We start from the raw sequence: 21,067 nt of genomic DNA on the forward strand, positions 1-21,067 counted from the left end.
CAATAGTTGCGGCATCGCTTTTAAATTCATCGTTTAAACTAATTAGAACCGAATTGCTTATGCTACATGTTGAAGAAATAATAGATTAAACATAAGTACATATGTTACTATAACAATATATACTGAAAATATCCAAATTACTGATAAGTACTGTATTTTTCAGAATCTTACCCGGAAGGCACCACTCACTACCCAATTTCTTATTTTGTCCACGATTGTTTTAAGATATGTGTGTGGTTTTAGTACGATTATTACTCATATAATTATATTCCTAGATAACAGTTTATTATGGAAACTGTTGCACAGGTGAAGTTCGTTAATAGATGATCATATTATTTATAAATTACTTCCTCCACTATTGGATCACAGGATACACTATGCTCTTATAGTTGCGGTATGTTTCGCAATTCTGATTTACGTTTATCAGAACATATGTATGTGGGACTACTTGTGTATATTAGGGACAAGCAGGTACTAGCGGACATACCTAAATGATGTAACTTATTACTATTCAATTTTTGAACCCCACCTTCCCCTACCACCTTGTATTTACCGATACTTCATACATGATCGGCCACAAAAGCTATCGCTCTCACCCCTAAAATGCTGTATTATGCATTTATGACCTCTTAATCGATGCTTACCCACTGCTTTTGGTCTTGTAATTCTTTTAACGAGCCTTTCACAGCTTCAGTCGCTCTTTTAGTAAACACTAACGTCAAAAATGTAAGCGCAAACATGGTACGAAGCAGAGGTAATAGACTCTAACTTCCAGTGTTGAGAAGTCACCATTTGTGAAAAAAAATTCTTCTGAATATTTCAAAATGAGCGCCATTGGTCTTTCTCTTCAGCCAATTTCAGCCCTTTTCAAATGTTAGTCTAAAGACATTTTATAAAAAGTATGCAAAATTTGTTTTATTTTTATAAAACCTACATACCCTCACTGAATTTTGCCAACATCTGACCAAATTGGCGCAAAATCCGTCTCTTAGCTAACTTCGTGCATTTTTGTATTTACTTGCAAATCGACCTATTGAAAACAATATGATAAATAGTAAAACAATCGAAAACCACTTCAAGCGAGGCAAATACCTTCATTTAACCAAGCAAATACGAATGTTTTATATACCGCAACTACAGGAACACCCATTCACAACTATAGGAACTCTACCGCAACTATTGGAACAAAAGCGTGCAACTTATCTTAGTTAATTTAAACCCTCAAAGCGGGTTCAAAGTCAATTTTAAGGTGCAAAATTATCAAATAGAACCCATTTCAACAGAAAATAGTGAAACGGACCAGCTAGATTCGTTTTTCTTAGCCAAAACATGGCTAAACATGCATAACTTGTGCTTAGCTCCTCCACTATTGGGTCATTTACCCTACCTGATCTTCGACGTTTTTACCTCCCATTCAACCTTTTCTGCTTTACGTTTCAGCTTGATGTACTGTTCAGCAACCGTCTGGAACGCCGACGAGTTCCAAGCCGTTAGCGAAGCAGATAAACTGGCTGGAACTATTGATGATCGTGCCCCGCATGTTAAAGACCGCACGTTTCATAACACCTTCAAGCATAATGTTGAACAGGAGGAGGTAGGAAAAACCATCGCCTTGTCGAAGATCCTCGCATGTTTCAAACGGGCTAAATAGCGCACCCGAAATCTTCACACAGCATTGTACACCATCCGTTGTGGCCTTAATCAGTCTTGCTAGTCTCGCAGAGAGCCATTTTCGACCATAAGCGGTATCGTAAACGGCCAAAATCGATGAATAAGTGGAGGGTGGAGACTTGATATTCGCGACACTTTTGGAGGATCTACCGCAGCGTAAAGATTTGGTCCATTGTCGATAGCCCATCCACAAAACCGGCTTGATAACTTCCTACGAACCTTCATGCCATCGGCGAGAGATGGCGAAAGGTGATCTGAAAGAGTACTTTGTAGACTGCATTGATTCGTGATTGCTCGGTAGGTCTAACATCCCAACTTGTCACCATTTTTGTATATTGGACAGATTACTCCCTTCTTCCATTCCTCCGGTAGCTGTTCTGTATCCCAGATCCTGACTATCAGCTGATGCACACTGGAAGTCAACCTATCCGGGCCCAGCTTGATGCCACTGCGATGCCATCCTTTCCAGTTGATTTGTTCTGGTTCTTAAGCTGCTAGCGTCGTTAACTTTACTTATCGTGGGGGGCGGTATGTCTTCCTCATTCGCTGTGCTGGCGGAGTCGTACCGTCTTGGTGGCCGGCTTCCTGGTATCTCTCCCTCAAACGGTTAGCTGCTCCTAACGTGTTTCCTCCGTGACTACTAGACACTTAGCACCAAGCGTAGTGGGTACACGCGTGGTTCCATGCATATCACCTCTTGCGCTGCGCTTTCTCTACTCACATACTGTCTGCTTAATGAACTAGTATTAGAGAGTTTCCAATTTCTAGTCATTCTTGAAGGTCCACAGATGAGGATATTCCGCTTGTTGCTCTTGTACATGAAACTGCATACATGCGTCTTCGAGTGCTGAAAATTTAATCCGCAACATAAGTGAAAACTAGGTGGATATTTAGAATTCCAGAAAGCTACTGATCACTCAATTCATTTTAAACTAGAATTGAAAACAGAAGATAAAAAGTGTCTCTTTAAAAGTATTCAAAATATCATTGAATTTTTGGTAGATTCCATGAACAACTGTTTATATTTTTGCAAAATTACACACAGAATGCAAATTCTAAGACCGTCCACTCCTTTCCCGGGATTAAAAACAAACAATAGAATTATGTTAAATTCTGCAAAATAAATATTTTCCAACAAAAAAAATCAAGTTTTTTTATCAACTATTCGAGTCGCTGATAATAATAAATAAACTAAAAAAAATATTTTTAATTTTGCACCAAACTGAATATTAAGATCAAATTTAGTAGTAATTTCGCTTTTCTAGCAATTTTGAATAAAAAAAAATTACTTCTAATTGATTTTTATGTAAAATATTCATAAATTCCTTCGTCATCGCCATCTCGATTGAAACATATTCAAGCAGTTTCCCGGAAAGCATCCTCTACACCGTTTAATGAAAAACTGCTTCGAATCATCAACCCTGTTGAGCCTCTTTTGTATAGACTATCACAAACGGTACGAACAATGCCCGATCAAAAAAAATCCAAATCATACAATGATGAAACAATCATACAATGAAACAATGATATCCTTTGACTGAATGACTCCGAAGATTGACACGACCTGGAAAATTATTAACCCTTGGAAAGTTCACATATGTGCACTACTTTTTCCAGGTAAGCCGTCTAGTGACAGAATCGCTAAAAATGGTTATAGCAAGAGACACAGTGACTTGGGCTGTTCCAAGACAAAAAAATCGATTGCTTACCGTGAAATCCTATCCCATCATTTACTCGGTTCGCTCTAGCAGTCAAGACTTTATGTGCTGCAGCGCAGCCTACAGCGGGGCCCTATGCTTATAGGTGCAAATGTACGAAAAAAAAGCTTTCCGCCTTTATGTTCTTTTCCGCCACAACTTTGCGGCCTGTGAAGGACACACATAAAACTGCGGAAGCCAATCTGATAAACATGTACTACACTGTATCATGACGGTGAATAGTATAAGTTTCGGTAGGTGGTTTCGAAAGGAAGGCAGGTAAAATTCAACAAAACGCTCCTTTGCGATTCAGAGTAAAAAGCACCGCTCTAAAGGTGTGTACTTGCTCCGACAGCATACGGCCTTCTTTTAACAATGATATACAAACAAATACCGAAATTGGAACCCGTCCGCCATGCCAAAGAAGTTGCAGAGAAAACGGGATGTCCTATTTAAGTATCGGTGGTCGTATTTCCTTCAACCGGGAAGCGGATACAAGGAAAATGTTACCCATTCAGTGTGAAAAGGTTGGAAAATTAAGTTTAACCTTTATCGATTGTTGTGAGCGCTATTGTGCTTCTTTTAAAATACTTACACTTTTAATATCGTTGACTTTGGTGAATTGGCGGCCAAACTCCCACAGATCAACTCCAAAACGTATAGCCCAGTTACGGACTCTGTAATATAGAGAACAAAAATCTTAATTAGTACTATTAAGAGTAAATAAAACTATATTTACTAAATGAAGCATGGAGAAAGACAAAATATCAACCCTTCTATTTTTTTCCTGCAGAGAACCGAAACCATGGCCTTCACTTTTGTCCTAGCTATGCTTGTACAACAACAGTATACATGCAGGAAATATTGTGAAGTGAAGATAAACAGCTCCATTATCGATTACAAATCACCGCTAAGCTTCCCTCTTCCGGTTTCCTTCAAGGACAGATAAAAATGATACCTATCTAAAACACTATCTGCACGATTATGTGCACTGCAAGTGTTACGTGTTTTTCAAATCCGTTGTAGCTACATATATAATCCCATATGTGTAGAAACGCCTTCGGAGGGGTGTTTCTTCGCCGATAAATGAACGGTTGGGTTGAGGAATAACGAAATCTTTGTTCAAGTGGTAATGTTTCAGCGCCACCGAGGGGATGAGAGGGTTGTGGCTTTTTCCTAGAAAGGCATAGAAATCACTGGTAAAATCAAAGTTTCGAAGGAAGCTCAATGAGCCAAATATTATATACTACTCGACTAAGTTCGACGAAGTTAGCATTTTCTGTGCATGTGTGTGTGTGCGTATGTATGTGTGCAACGCTTTTCAATCTCACTCATTTTTCTAATGATTTCACTAAAAAAACTGTTATCTGGGTTATCTGGGACGACAATCAAGCGCTTTGGAATTTCGAGCACTGCATTCAGATGGTTTAAAAGCTATTTGTCTGACAGAACTCAACGGACTGTTTTTTTTTTGTTTTTGATGATTCTGTAACGCTAGCTTTTATGCATGACTACTGAGAGTTATACTTCCGGTGGACGAGTCGTGTACAAAGTCAAATCGGTTGTATACTTTAGTGTCGGTTGTACTGGGGAAGCGCAAACACAGACCAAACAAAGCTGTAATCATTTGAAATCTTTTTTTCTGTCGTTTTACTCCATTCTTGATTTTTTGGATTATAAAACTTTGAATATAGTTCTTGGAAAAATATACCGCATCCAGACGGTCCTTGGAATTGAATGAAACACCATGCGGAAAACAGGGAGATTGCGGATTCATGCCCCGTCTGGATGCGATATATTTTTCTAAGTCTGCATAATACTTTTCGGTTCGCTTATTTTTCGGTCTCTTTATTATCCTACACTGTCTGTTTTAATGAACTTGAATATTGACGTTGAAAGTCGTTATGAAAACAGAAATTAGTTTGAAAAAGTTTTAATTTTAATAAACTGTTTAATAACTGAGTTATAATCACATGACGTATAATTATATGACGTAAAAATTGTTATGTACAGGGTGAAAGCGTAAAACTTTATTTATGACATAAAGCTCTAACCAGTTTTTATTTCTCCTCGGAATCGGTGCGGTGAGTTCAAATCTTTCACCTTTGTTATCCAAAACGGCCCGGAGACGCTTTTCGAAGTCATTGCAAGCCGCACGCACAACTTCGTTCGGCATTTCGTCCCAAATCTTCACCAAACGTTTTTCAAATGTGTCCAAACTCAAATGCCTAAAGTCATCCAGCTTTCCTAGCATGTATCCCTGGATACTCAAGTCTAGCGGATAAAAATTCGGTGACGATGCAGGTCATTCAAATGAACTGACGAAATAAGGTAAATTCTGCTTACACCATATGTGAACGATCAATGCCCTATGCGGTGCTGAATCCTGTTGAAAGCCAAAACTGTCTTTCCCAAAATACAATTTAGTGCAAGGATGCAAATAGCCTTTGATACCGTGTTGCAAGTAGTTATCCTTGTTTATTTTCATGCCCCTGTCAATAAATAGCAATGGTAATTTCCTTTTGGTCGATATACTCCAAACCATTATTGCTGACGCATTTCGATATCGCTCGACTGCCGTTTTATCGACTCATCACGAAGAAAACAACAGAGTAAACAACTTTTCGTCCGAAAAAATAATGTTGTGGCCTGCGTGCGTCTTTAGCAGCAGCCGTTATCTAGCAACCCTGTTTTTATGTGTTAATCCGTGAATTTTCTGCTTCTTGTAAGCTGAATATCCAAAGTCCTTTCTGATAACATTTTGTAGGAAGTGTGGCTCAAGTTCATTTCACACGCCATTTTCCTTGTCGAACGGGCTGGATTTCGCCGTACCCTTGAAACGCTTGATGGTCCTGTAGACGAATAATCTGCTTAAATTCAGATGTGACAGCTTTCTCCTGATCTCGATGTTAGTCAAGCCTTGCAGGCGCAAGACTCTTATTTGTCCTGAACTGAAAACTGACTGTACAGTAAAGTCTTTTTTACGCGGATTGTTTTCCTCCATTACTCAAAAACGGTACAAAATATCGACCTCATTTCAATCACGTTTTTCGTGTTAAGCCACGAGTGATCATCATTCAGTTTTCGAAAAAAATCTCAATTTTTGGTGTAATTACTCGAATTTTAAAATATTGCATTTTGGTCTCTAGATTGGCCACTACAATATTCAAAGGAGGTTCAAACATTTTAGGACGATTGGCTTCGTTACACATATTTGCAACTCAGAAAAGACTTTTTACGCGGGTTCATACAAATTTGGAACGCATCCCCCATGTAAAAAAAGACCTTAGTGTATTTATTCCGAATGAACAGTAAACACGTCACTCTTTCAAAACATGCTCAAATGTTCGTCATGCTATGACAGAAAATACAACGAGGGGCACTCGAATACGTGTATCGCTTCTATGTTGCCACCCTGTAAGTAATGCTAAACCAGCAATGCAATTTTAAATTGTAGTAAACACTGTCACTTCTAGAACTATTAACATATTTTTGAAAATATGTTCAAAAACGTTTTATTTTAATCTTTTTTTCGTAGCTTATAAGCCACTAGTTTAATTTTAATGAATCATTAGTTCTGGGTTTTAAAGGCAACCCTTCATTTGACACTAATTTTGTTCAAATCCGTTACGTTGTCTCTGAGATGATAGTTTCGTTTTGATTTTTTAAGAAAAGACTGCAAGCCGAAACACCATAAATTTGAAATCGTTACAGTCGAAATAGACCTCGAGTTGTTTCATTGACTATTCACCATTTTATAGAAGTTGCAATTTTGTGTTTAATCGTATAATCGTAAATGACGTAAGATTTTTTAGACACCCCCCTCCCCATCGTAGCATTTCTTCACAAAATCAGGGCACCCTCTAGATAATTACGTAGTTTTATAACAACTCCCCACGATTTTTATTGAAACAATGCACTAATTTATTAACTGCCCTGTCCGTGTTGGCCGTTGCTCTCCTAACAGAATTCAATAACAACCGAGGAGGCAGCTGAGGCATTCCATGGAAAATAAATAAAAATAAATATTTTTTTAGGATATCCTTTCCGATTTCGCTGAAACAGTTGTTCCCAGTTGATAAAGAGGTCATTCTACACTATCAGTTCTTCATGTAGACTCACGACTGCTGTTTCAAAAGGGCCTATTCAAAAATGTTGCTGATGAATGAAACATTTTGTATCAGAAAAACGACTTGTTTGGTTGAAATGGTGTCTTCAGCAAAGTTGTGGGTAATGAAATTGCGATTCTAAAAAAAATATATACACCGTAATTTTCTTTTTCTGGGCCAAACATTCCAAATTGTCCCAAAATCTAAAATATCTTAAAAGCACCTTATTTTTTTACGCATTGAAGACGACAATATGTACTACTTTCTGTCAAAATTTGGTGATGATGAAATGAAAAACGAAAAAGTTATGAACGTTTTAATATTATATCATTTTCACGCAGAACTTATTGTTGAGGATTTTTTTTTTCTGTTGTTGTTATAAGTTATCGCAAATCCAGCGCGCTGTCTTTGTGGTAAAATTAACTAAATTTCTATTCTTAACAACGGCTTTTACCCGTTAACATTCAAGTTCATTAAGCAGACAATTTGTGTAGTAGGGAAAGCAAAAAATAAGCGAACTAGAAATATGATACAAATTTGGAAAAATATACCGCATCCCGACGGGACTTGAACCCGCAATCTCCCAACTGGAATCTGCAAATCTGCAATCCCGGAGATTGCGGGTTCAAGTCCCGTCGGGATGCGGTATATTTTTCCAAATCTGTATCATATTTCCAGTTCGCTTATTTTTCGCTTTCCCTACTGTACACATTGTCTGCTTAATGAACTTTAACTTATTACTTGGAGAATAATAAAAAAAAATTTTACTTCGTGTAACAAATCTATTACTTTACAAGTAATAAAATTCTTCTCCTGTTGAGACACAACCCTTACTGTCATATAATTTGCACATGTTGCAAGATCACGAGTATCTAATGATAACCGTTACAACTACTTGCAAAACTTTTACTCACTACTTGAAAAGGTAAATAAAAAATTATCCTCATCTCCAGTAGATTTACAACACACACTGTCGTGACTCAATTGAATTAGATCGCTGCATCAATACAAACACAGCAGATGATGTCTCGCTTAAGCAGGTATTAGACGACGCAAATATTTGCTATTTTTGGTACGATTTTTATTTGCACAAAATAAAATCTGTATTGAAAAACAGCAAATATTTGCTTCGTCTAATACCTGCTTTACACATGCAACGCGGCTCTTGCTTGTATGTTCCCCTGCAAAAATGCATACAAGCGCGTAACTTTATTACTTTTTGGTTATTGGTATCTTAGCAGTAGCAACAACTATACATAAAACAGTTTCGAAGTATATAAATAAGTGGTTAAGTGGAATAACTGTTGGTGTTAAGGTCCAGCAAACAATATGAACAACACTACGTGCAAAATTAAATGTATTCGACCTTTCGATGGTAAAAAGTGTTCGAAGCAGCTGCGGATATCGGATAATAATATCCAAAACTTGAAAGCGATAAAGTATTCCAAGTCATCGCAACTAACTAACGAGTTTCGTATTTATACGTCATGTCGTCTGCATGTAGAGAAACTAGCTCTCTCTACGCGTCTTATTTTTAAAACCGTTTTCAAAAGGGCCAGTATCAAAATTATTGATTATGTTGCAAAAACAGCGCGTTGGATTTGTATCATGCTCTTAGCGATAATTTATAACAATAACAGAAAAAACACCCAAAAAAAATTCTGAGTGAAAATGACAAAATATTCAAACGTCCATAACTTTTTTTTTGTCATTTTACCATCACCAAATTTTGACAGATAGTAATAAATATTGTCGCCTTCAATGTGTAAAAAAATTAGATTTTTAAAAAAGGTAATTTTTAAGATATTTTAGATTTTGTGACAATTTGGAATATTTGGCCCAAAAAAAAAATCTACAGTGTATAAATTTTTTTGAGAATCACAATTTTATTACCTACAACTTTGCTGAAGACACCATTTCAACCAAACAAGTCGTTTTTCTGATACAAAATGTTTCATTCATCAGTCACATTTTTGAATAGGCCCTTTTGAAACAGCAGTCGTGAGTCTACATGAAGAACTGATAGTATAGAATGACCTCTTTATCAAGTGGAAACAACTGTGCAAAGTTTCAGCGAAATCGGAAATGGTCGATCAAAATCGATTTGCGAAGTAGCGTGGACTTGCTCAGCTGCACCCTTCATTTTACACTAAAATTGTGAATATCGGTCTAACAATCTCTAAGAAAAGTGCGTGAAGTTGACAAGAATTACATACACACAAACTCACATACATACACATGACATATGACGTTCGGCCATTCGAATCGTTGGGTTGTATTTAATAATCCTGATTACAAAAACATATAATGATAAAAACTTTAGCCTTTTGTTAACTATTCAACGTTGCGTCGATAAAGAAGTATAATATATTCGCAGCAGTTAGGGGCAGTATAGAATAGCGCCACACTCGAACTGAAGGTGATATCTGACACTGCAACCTCCTTGCGAAGCCAGCACATATATAGTGTGCTGTATATAATTTACTACGATAATTCTTGAAATTCACACCAAAAGAAAACCATTCGATTGAAAACGATACGAACAAACGGAACTGACTACTTTGAGCAATAGTGTGAAAATTTTATTCCAGAATTTATAATTAAAATATCACTAGTTTCAAAAGCGCTACGCTCATGGTAAGTTTGTATAATATCATAGCTATTAAGTTATTTAGTTACTCAGTTAATTTCCATAACGCCAAAGATACCCCTTTGCACGGAAAGACACGTGAGAAGCGTTTACTGCAAAAACACTTCCCACGACTAGACCGAATTCATTATCCATCTACTTCAAACTCATTATTTCACACTTTCACCGCATCGTGCCGTCGACTGACATCTGCTTCATGTGTACTACCGACCGGGACAGCAGAATCTCCCTTCCCGTTATCTTTGGACCAGTAGCACTGGTGGCCCTTTTTACACCACTCAATCTCAAGCGGCGAGGAGTGTCCCAAACAGAAGAGCCCTCGGTTGCGGTTTGCTTGCACTACTAGCGTTAGTAGTCCTCTCGTACTCAAGCCTTTAGACAGACAAGCACCCTCTCCCGAAAGCCCTTCATTATCATCCGTACGGCGCGGTGAAAGTGCACGGACCTTTTGAGGCAGCATGATTCTTGTCAAACTAGTACTATCAGGATACTGCGGTGCTCGTTTTTAACACATGCAGAAACAGAATCATTCCTATCGTTAAAGAAATTAAGGATAATTTGTTGACTGGCCCCCCAAGAGGGTGTAGCATATTTTATTTAATTTTTCAATGATTTTGGGTAAAATTGGCATTTAATTCATACATTCTCTGCGAATATCGACTCAATGAGATGAAAATAGGATACAATACCCTAAGACCTTTTCTGCATGACATTCAAATCAGAATTCGAAAATTTTAGAGCTTACTGTACCTAGTACAGAACATTTTGCATTACAAATTTATACTTCATGCAAAAAATTAAGAAAATGATAGTAGCACTAGGGCTTAGAAGAAAACACTATCCAAAAAAACAATAAAGCTAGTAAGGTGTTCGGAACATTTCCTTATTTTAACCCGAACAAAAATGTTTACCTGTTCGATGTTTTACAAATTTGAAACGCACGGCCCGCGTGAAAGTGACAGGTAAAAAAATATCAAAGGATTGCAACTCCACTCAGAAAGTTACGTTATTATGAAATATTTTCATTAGATGTTCAGTCTGTTTAGCAGCTTCATCTCTAAGGATATGCTTTAAAAACTGGGAGCTCACATCTTAAAGCTTAATATTTAGAAGGGATATTTTCAGGAAAACGGAGGAGAGGCTATGGCACAGATAAGTTGATATACGTTTATGTCTTCTATGTCGATTAATTTCTTCTAATGCGTACGGGGCGCGCATATTCACGCATATTCACATATTCACGTTGGTATGAGGAAATCCCTGCCTACATATATCCTTAGAAGATTGACTTATTTTATTGCAAGATTGATATCATGACACAGCAAGTGTAATTACGCATTGCAGTTAATATGTAAATACCAGCCAGTTATAAAATATTAAATTTGATTTCAAGGTTGCACATCTAAATGGTAAATAATTTGCTCTATTTCGACGTGAAACCCGTTCGTTAGGCAAGCAATGCATTCTCAGGTAAAGTGTGTAGAAACCATCACGTGGTCGACCACGTATTTTCAATGGCACAAGACTCGGAAACAGTTGATGCATTACCAATGAAAATAATATCTTATGTTTCCATGAGAAAAACCAGATGTGCAGATTTATCTGCAAAACGCAGATTTTTAGTGTCCGTGTGCAGGTTTTCATTGATTCGGATATTTGCAGAATTTTAATAGTTTCTGCAGATTTTTGTCAAAGTTTCCTTACATTCACGCAGACTTTTTCAAAATGTGTACAGATTTTCGCAGCCTTTCGCCTGCGTGAGCGAAATACTTTCGAATAACTATAACCAAGTGGTATGCCTTTGAAAATTCGACGTCAACCACGTGATGGCTCAATGCCGGCCATTTATGGCTTCAATACACTTCCACCTTAAGTAAGAACATTTTAAATTAACCGATTTGCTCTATTTTTTCTCAATATTTCAAACTTTCGTATAACCAAAACTTTGATATCAAAAATCATGTTAAGTTCTTCAAGGCTCAGGCCCTTTGTAAATTTTTTTACTGGGGCTGCATGCTTTTATGGCGATTCGGGAAACACACAGGCAATCAAATACACTAAGGTCGCTTTTTACGAGGTTTTTTTACGCGGGTTTCTTTTTACGCGTTTTTTTTACGCGGATTCCGGAATTTACACGGTTTTTTTTATGCGGATTCCGGAATTCACGCGGTATTTTTTTTGCGCGGATTTCGGTTTCCCTTCATTCGGAATGCAGAAATAACGCTGTTTTTTTTTACGTGGATTCCGGAACTTACGCGTTTTTTTACGCAAATTCCGGAATTTACGCGGTTTTTTTCACGCGGATTCCGGAATTTACGCGGTTTTTTTCGCGCGGCATGTATCCCCCGCGTAAAAAGCGACTTTAGTGTATGCTATATGCTAAATATATAGAAACCATTGACACCGCAATTTAAAATAAAAAAAAACCTTGTGATTATCAAGACTGAGAAGTTAGGAAACGACTGTGGCACTATTATTCCTATTATATTCGTATTTGTCTCAAACGAAAAGGGGATTTGGGGCAAAAATCTGATACGACCGGCAGGATTGAGTACTAAAATAAACTCCTTCAAAAGTTCAGGGGCACTCTGTAGTATAGTGACAATACATCTTTTATTCCCACGCCGCGATTCCTTAACAGTAGGAATATATTTTCCAATGTGTACTTAGACCCAACAAGCAAATCCGAATGATTCCTGCCACTGCGAGACGTCGTTCAGAGTGTGACACTATAACAATAGGAAAGTTTCAAGTATCGACCATGAACTACTTTCCATAGACATAAGCGTTTACACACGTTATTGAGTGATTGAAATAGACACGTTCTCCCCAACAGACAGGTTGTGCATATAGCAAAAGTTGAATTGCAATGTCATTGTGTGTTTCAGGAATTGTTATATTGTTTTATTGTTATAGAAATTCTCAACTCAGCACAACAGTCAGTCGGGTACCATTAAAGAAAGATTTAGCGCCATTTATCGCTGATTCGATCAATTTCAAAGCAAAGCCTTGGGTGCTACATTCTGATTCGGAACTTGACCTTTCCGTTACTATACACAGACGTCGCAGCCAACCGTTAAGTGTACAGGACAAAAGCGGAGCTAGCGCTATGATCCCGAGTCAAGATTCGAACCAACGACGACTGGCTTGTTAGGCCAGCATCGTACCTCGAGACCAGCTGAGGAGGCTTGATTCGATCAATTACTACCGGTGAATTCGCGTAAGTATTTTTACTACCAAGTCATTTTTCTTAGAATTTATGGCTTTTGCAATTTCACAGAAAAAGTCAATGATGCATGAATAAACAACAATGAATACAAGAACAAGTGAGATTTTTTTTCGTGTGTAATCACCCATTTGTCTGGATCAAAGTGACAGTCGAAGCCAGCTCTTTTGTTTTTGTTTTTGACACTTCCACAGCTTTTTCTCGATTTCTGCCCCCCACGTATTACGTGCTCTTATTTTTTTATTTGCTCTGGTATTTCTCTTTATAACTTTTTTTTGTGTTTTGAAACAAACTACTAAGGGACCATACCTAAATGACGTAGCATTTAAGGGGGGGAGGGGGGATATCATCATTTTGTGACAAGCTGTGACAAGGGGGGAGGGGGGGTTCTAGTAAAATCGACGTAGCATTTTTTTTAAAGACTGATTTTTTTTTGCAGGAAAAATGTATACTAAAAACACACTAAAACATTGCACAAAGTATTGCAGCGAGATCTGTCGAAATGTTTTTATCTGTGGCATTCTGAAATCTTTTAAAAGCTCTGCTACATAAACAATCACTTGGATTTCCAAACACACAATCTGTTTTGAATACAAACATCGTTGCTTTTTTGTGGCTTTTAATAGTGATAACTACAACGTTTCATTTCCGGAATAGTTTCTGTGTTTTCTGCAGACATGGATCATACTAAGTTGTTTAAACACCTTTACTCCTTGTACCAAAACACAAGCCCTTCGAAGCAGAAGAAGCAGTCACGAGTCTATAAGTTGTAAATAAGTTGAATTAGACACGGTTTTTTTTTTTTTCAAGTATTTTTTGTATGTATGTTACTACAGCCGGGTTTTTATTACACGGGGGATACTACCTCGTAAAAAAACCGCGTTAATTTGAAAATCCGCGTAAAAACAAGGCACTAATTCAAAAATCCGCGTAAAAAACCACGTTAATTCAAAAATCCGCGTAAAAAAAAACACGATAATTCAAAAATCCGCCTTAAGTGAACCAGCAAGAAGGGCTTTGAAAAAACCCGAGACGCTCTAAAACCAGTATTTGAAATTGTCCTCTTTGACGGTAATTCCGGATCTTTCGGAGGGCGTTGGGTATTTTCTGGACTAAGTCTTCTACTAGATAAACGCTTAAACGTTTCTGGTTCCGAACCCAATGGATTGAAACCATGCTGAATAGTCGTGAGATAACTGCAGTATTGGGTAATACTACCCTTACAAGGAACACAACTAAGGGATGCCCGCAAGGTGGAGTTCTATCGCCTTTGCTGTGGTCATTGGTTGTAGACCAGCTACTTAGAAACCTAACTGAGCTAGGTTTCGCAGTTGTCGGATTCGCCGATGATGTTGTGATTCTTGTGAGGGGAAAATTCGACAGTACAGTATCGGAGAGAATGCAGTTAGCTCTAAACTATACTTTAGAATGGTGCAGACAAGAGGGGCTGACCATTAACCCCTCTAAAACAACCATTATTCCCTTCACCCGAAAAAGAAGGTACAACTTGGAGAGCCTGAAGCTGGGCGAGACTACACTGCAGTTTTCCACTGAGACTAAACATCTTGGAGTAGTTTTAGATCAGAAACTCAGCTGGAATGCACATATTGAATATGTCATCGGTAAAGCTACGAGTGCCCTCTGGGCATGTAGCAAAGCTATTGGCAGAACATGGGGTCTAAGGCCAAGTATGATCTATTGGTTGTACCAGGCAATAATAAGACCATGAATAACGTATGCCTCGCTAGTGTGGTGGCCTAAAACAAAAGAAAGGTCAACGCAGAACAAGCTTGGCAAGTTGCAAAGGCTAATTTGTAATGCAATTACAGGAGTAATGAAAAGTGCTCCGTCGAAAGCCTTAGATGCAATTCTGCATCTATTACCACTCCACCAGGTAGTACAACTAGAGGCGGAAAAAAGTGCATTGAGACTAACACGCCTTAAAAAAAGTACCTGATGGAGATCAGACAGGCCAGCTGGCAATCCTCAAACATTTTCAGCTGAGCAAACATATACCAGGTATCGAAGATTGGATGAATACAGAAGCAAACTTCGAAATACCTTTCAAAATCATAGAGACCGAACGGGAAGTTTGGGAACAAGGTGGACATCCGACAAGGCTCTGTCGTCTTTTACACAGATGGCTCAAAAATGAATGATTCAACCGGAGCAGGTATAAATGGTCCTGGGATAAGTATCTCGATACCAATGGGCCGTTGGCCTACAGTGTTCCAGGCCGAAATATTTGCAATTTATGAATGTGCACAAGTCTGTTTGGCTAGGAAATACAGGCATGCTAACATATGCATTTTTTCTGATAGCCAAGCAGCACTAAAAGCCTTCACATGTACCTCTAAGCTAGTATGGGAGTGCATCCTTTCACTGAAACAACTGGCAGAAAGGAACCAAGTATGTTTATACTGGGTTCCTGGTCACTGCGGAGTGGAAGGCAATGAAAAAGCCGATACGTTAGCTAGACAGGGGTCATGTACCGATTTCATTGGCCCAGAACCGTTCTGTGGGGTGTCATCAAGCGCCTTGAAAGCAGAATTGAAAACCTGGGAACATAGGACAATACAAGAGAACTGGAGATGCTCAGTAGGGCCACGCCAGTCTAAACGCTTTATAAAACCAAGCGTCAAGAAAAGCCAGCAATTGCTTAGTTTAAATAAAAAGGGACTAAGGACAATTACCGGACTGTTTACAGGACACTGTCCAAGTAAGCATCACCTGAAACAAATTGGTCAGTCAGATGACGAAATTTGTCGTCTCTGCGGGTTCGAATGTGAAACCGCAGAACATTTGCTCTGCCACTGCAGTGCACTAATACAGCGCAGAATAAGAGCCTTTGGAAAAGGAACTTTGGAGCCTTTTGAGGTCTGGTCTGCGAATCCTAATGAGGTAATACATTTCATACGAAATACAGTGCCTAATTGGGAGAAAGGGTGCGATAGGACAACGACGATCACTTCCATCAATAGTGATATGTCTGCCACGAGTACCTAGACTAAAGAAGAGGTATACCACAAAAGATCAAAATAATGGTCGCAGTGGTCCAAATCTTACAAAAAAAAGCCACGTTAATTCGAAAATTCGCGAAAAATTTTTTGAATTAGCGCGGTTTCGCGTAAAAAACCGCGTTAATTAAAAAATCCGCGTAAAAAACCCGCGTTAATTCAAAAATCCGCGTAAAAACCTCGTAAAAAAATCCGCGTATAAAAAACCGCGTAAAAAACTTGTATTTCTGTACGATTTTTCAGAAGCGTAAGGGAGGGGGGGGGGGGTAATCGAATGCTACGTTTTTTTTTCAGGGGTGGTTTAGGTTTTGTGACCAAATGCTACGAGGCGGGAGGGGGGTTTTAAAAGTCATGAAAAAAATGCTACGTCATTTAAGTATGTTCCCTAAGTGGCGACCCTCTGCAGCTTATTTGTAATCTTTGCAATATTTTTTTTTATTTCAACGTAATTTTTGACACAGAACTCGGTTTTCAAGAAGCTTGGCTACCGTAAAAATATTCCCTTTGTTCTTGCAGTAATTGATTAGAAAATCCTCTGTGCATCTGCCCAAATGCAGAAAATAGAAGTTTGATTTTTCGAAATATTGTACTATTGAAAATTGTCAATTCTTGTTTAAACGCAGTTTCCGACCTCTGATTGGTCGCTTGTTGCTAGCTTTTCCTAACAAGGTCGACAGAGCTAAACATCTAGTAGATGGAATTCACTCTTTGGAATGTATGAGCCTGCTTCTGCTCATACTAATCAGTTTACTAGTGAATATGGAATGGTTCTAACTAAGCAGTAGCGGATAGCAGTGGGTACCAGCAGCAGTAGGTGCAGGTATCAACAACGGTAATGGTCAGTACCTAGCGTCAGCGGTAGCTGCAGAACAACTAGTTCTTCCCTTAGTAAAAAGCTGCCTTTGCGCGGTAGCGGTAGTATCAGCGGTAGGTACATTGGCCAGCACTTCCTTCAGTGAAAGGCTCTGCCGTATCTGGTTAACACACCAACGGGGATGTTTATGAAGTAATATTTTTTCGTATCTTATATCTAAATATCATACATGGTCCGTTAGCGATTGCTAATGTGAAACACAATACAGGGGAACTTCGATATAAGGAACTCTCGATATAAAGTACCTTCGATATAGCGTCACTCGATATAAGGTACATTTTACCTCGATATAAGGTACATATTTTTATTATGTTGCAATTAACTCCGAAATTGGTATGGAAACTTCTATAAATAATGTATTGGTTATCTTGTCAACGTCTCTGGTTACTAATGATCATTTGGGGAGTGACCATAAAATACTCCACACTCAGCGGAAGTTTGCGAACCCGTCAGAAAAATTTATTGTTGCTGAAAAAACATGATATAGCGTTGTTTAACATGGATGGGAACGGAGAAGCTAATAAAAAAAAGCTTAAAGTTTGATCCCTGAAGATTTGTTTGAAATTTTAAAAGACAAAATTTTATTAAAACTCGAATTGCTAGAAATGTTTAAAAAAAGTGCATTTTTTCATCAAAAAAATTATAAAACCTATGAAAAAGTTGGAAATATGCTTAGGCGTCGTACACAAATTACGTAACGTATTAAGGGGGGGAGGGGGTAGCGGGGTTGAATTTGCGTTACTTATTGTTACGTAAAGAGGGGGAGGGGGGTTGTAGTGACAGTTACGTAACTGTGATGTTTGCTCGAAATTGAAAATTTCGGAGAATGGTCAAGCTGATCAGCGTTACGTAATTTTAGGGGGGGAGGGAGTCATGCCGAACGTTACCTATCGTTACATATGGGGGAGGAAGGGTGTCTGAAATCTAGATTTTTAGCGTTGCGTAATTTGTGTACGACGCCTCAAGGTATGTACGGCAGAATGGTGTATTTTTTTATTCTCGCTTATTTTCCGTCGGTCTAGTTCCGCCACTGTTGTTGTGCCAATCACCGACGCCCAGGAAGGTGACTCCACCCAGGACCCTAACTCACAACTCGTTTATTAACAGACCGGCGCCAACGGCTTTACTTCCTCATGCGATGGAAGGCGTGATCCCAGAGATTTTTCGCCTCAGAAAATCTCCCGGTGTCGGCTAGGATTGAATCTAGACCTGTTTGGTTGGTTGTGAGTGGATCACGCCACCTCACAACCAGCGACACCTATGTCGGCGGTGGGATTCGAACCCTGGCGTCGAGCGTGGTTGGCGGAGAGGTTACCAACCACACTAGGCCCCTGCTCTAGAATGGTGTATTTCTCAAATATGAAAAAATGTTCACAATATAGTAGGCCTCTGAAATCACACCCAAAAAAGTTGATTGGTATTTTTTAAATTTTTTTCCGCATACCTACAACTTTGCCAAAAACTTCACTTCGATTTGATAAGTAATTAAAGATAAAATCATTTCACTTTTAGGCGGATTAATCAAAAATCTATTTGCATTAATAGTTTCCCCTTAAGATAAACAGAAACTTTGTCGAATACACTATAGCATTTCAAAAGCATTTTCACGGTCCAAAGGATGACGATCACGTGTTTCACTTTTTGAACCAGTGTGCAAAGTGCAACTTTAGGCCACCCTTATGTGTAAAAAAAAGTTAGTTCAAACGATCATATTTAAATGCAATGAAGAAAATGCAGATTCCAAAATCCTGAAGGACGAGGAAATTATTGAAAAAGTTGTCAACCTGTAAGCAGATATTCTCGGTGTTTATACATCGGACCAAAAAATATATAACAACGAGAAGGAAAAAAAAGCAGTTTAAATAAAAAGTCTGTATGAATGTAAATTAATGTTGAAAAACCTAAATTAATCCACCTAGCGGTCAGACCCAGCCTTTCTCATTCAAACTTTTATTTGTAAATATAGATTTACATGAACGCTTCAATCCAATAAATGTATTTTCACTCTTTAGGTTCTAAAATATTGATGTTGTAATCTATACATATAAAAATGCAGTCCGGTCTGTCTGTCTGTTTGATCCATATAGGCTCGAAAACTACCGAACCGATCGACGTGAAAATTTGTATGTAGGGGTTTTTGGTCCCGATAAAGGTTCCTATGATAGTTTGAGACCCCTCCAACTTCTGGAAAGGAGGGGTCCAATACAAATGAAACATACATTTCTGCACAACTCAAGAACAAACCAAGCAAATGAAACCGAATTTGGCATGTGGATGTTTTAAAGGGTAATAAATATGTCCATAATGGTTCGACGCCCCTCCCTCTTATGGAAGCACATGTTTCTGCACAAATTTCTGCACATCTCGCGAACTAATCAACTAAATGGAACCATGTTTGGCAGGGAAATGTGTTTAGTGGTAACAAATATGTTCCATAATCGACCTCAGGCAACATTTTGGATTGTAAGATAGCAACTTCCGGTTTCTGGAAAACAGCCAAAAACGGACGATTTCCACCCAATCTAATAATATCCGGATAAAGAAAGATACACAGGAGCTAAATTCGACCACAGATACCATTTTGAATTCTAAGATGGCGACCTCCGGTTTCGGAAAAACAGCGGCAAATGACCAAATACCACCCAGAAAAGGGGTATTTTCGGAATCGTAATGATGCACTGGAGCTACAAATCGACTTCAGACACCGTTATGAATTGTAGGATGGCAACTTGTGGTTTCTGGAAAACAGCCAGAAATGGCCGAATCCCGTCTAACATGAGTATCTCCGGATCTAGAATGATACACAGCAGCTGAAATCGTTCAAAGACCCCATTTTGGATTCTAGGTTGGCGACTTCCGGTTCCTGGGAAACAGCGGAAAATGATCGAATTACACCCAATGTGGGTGTTTCTTCAACCATAATGACGCTCAGAGGCCAGAAATTATCTTAAATATCATTTCGAAATCCAAGATGGCGACTTCCGGTTTGTGAAAAACAGCCTAAAATAACCAAATACCATCCAATATGAGTATCTCTGGAACCAGAATGATGCAATGAGCTAACAATTGACCTCAGGCACCATTTTGAATCGCTAAATGGCAACTTATAGGAAACAGTCGAAAATGACCAAATAATACTCAACATGGATATTTCCGTAATCGAGATGATGCATAGAAACCAAACATTCTCCCTTGACACCATTTTGAATTTAAAGACGACCACTGTTAGTTACTGGAAAACAACCAAAATAACTAAATACCTCCCAATATGAGTATTGCCGGTGTCAGATTGATGCCAGAAATTTTGCTGAAAATGACCGAATACCACCCAATATGAATATATTCAGAATTAGGGTGATGTACAGAAGCCAAAAGTCGAGGATGTTGTCATTTCGATAAAACCAATCATTTCAAACGATTTGTCTTTTGACTTTCATCATATCCTATGGCCAATTCGTCGTGCGTTTGCAGACTTTAAACGCATCGCAAGGAATCAATGAATTTGGAACGTTCAAATAGTACCAAACGTTCAAATAGTAATAGTAAATAGTAGTGGAGACCACATATATCAATCAAAGCAGGTATAGTTTTAAATAGCCTTTGAATTCCTTTTCTTTACATAATTTTTGAGCCACATATCAAATTGTTATGAAGTTTGTTATTTGTAAATTTGAGAGAGGACTCATTCGTATGACACTAGTTATGTTCAAATAAGTCATGTAATCTTTGAAATAATAGACATTCGTTGTTTTATTAACAATTTAATGCATAACGGTGGCTTAAGTTCAATTATAATCAAATGAAATGGGAACGTGTAGGGCAG

General features: G+C 38.3%; 1 protein-coding gene across 4 annotated transcripts in view; it reads right to left on the minus strand.

Moving 5' to 3' along the window:
* The window catches only part of LOC129726932 (voltage-dependent calcium channel subunit alpha-2/delta-4), a 132,276-nt gene that overhangs the window by 103,578 nt on the left and 7,631 nt on the right, over positions 1 to 21,067 (minus strand). For all 4 annotated transcript variants that reach the window (XM_055684206.1, XM_055684209.1, XM_055684208.1 and 1 more), the window contains exon 2: positions 3,964 to 4,045. In XM_055684206.1, the coding sequence (XP_055540181.1) occupies positions 3,964 to 4,045 (82 nt within the window). The remainder of the gene's footprint in view (positions 1 to 3,963; positions 4,046 to 21,067) is intronic.

Source organism: Wyeomyia smithii, chromosome 3 (assembly GCF_029784165.1).
Source record: "Wyeomyia smithii strain HCP4-BCI-WySm-NY-G18 chromosome 3, ASM2978416v1, whole genome shotgun sequence".
NCBI classification, from domain to species: domain Eukaryota; kingdom Metazoa; phylum Arthropoda; class Insecta; order Diptera; family Culicidae; genus Wyeomyia; species Wyeomyia smithii.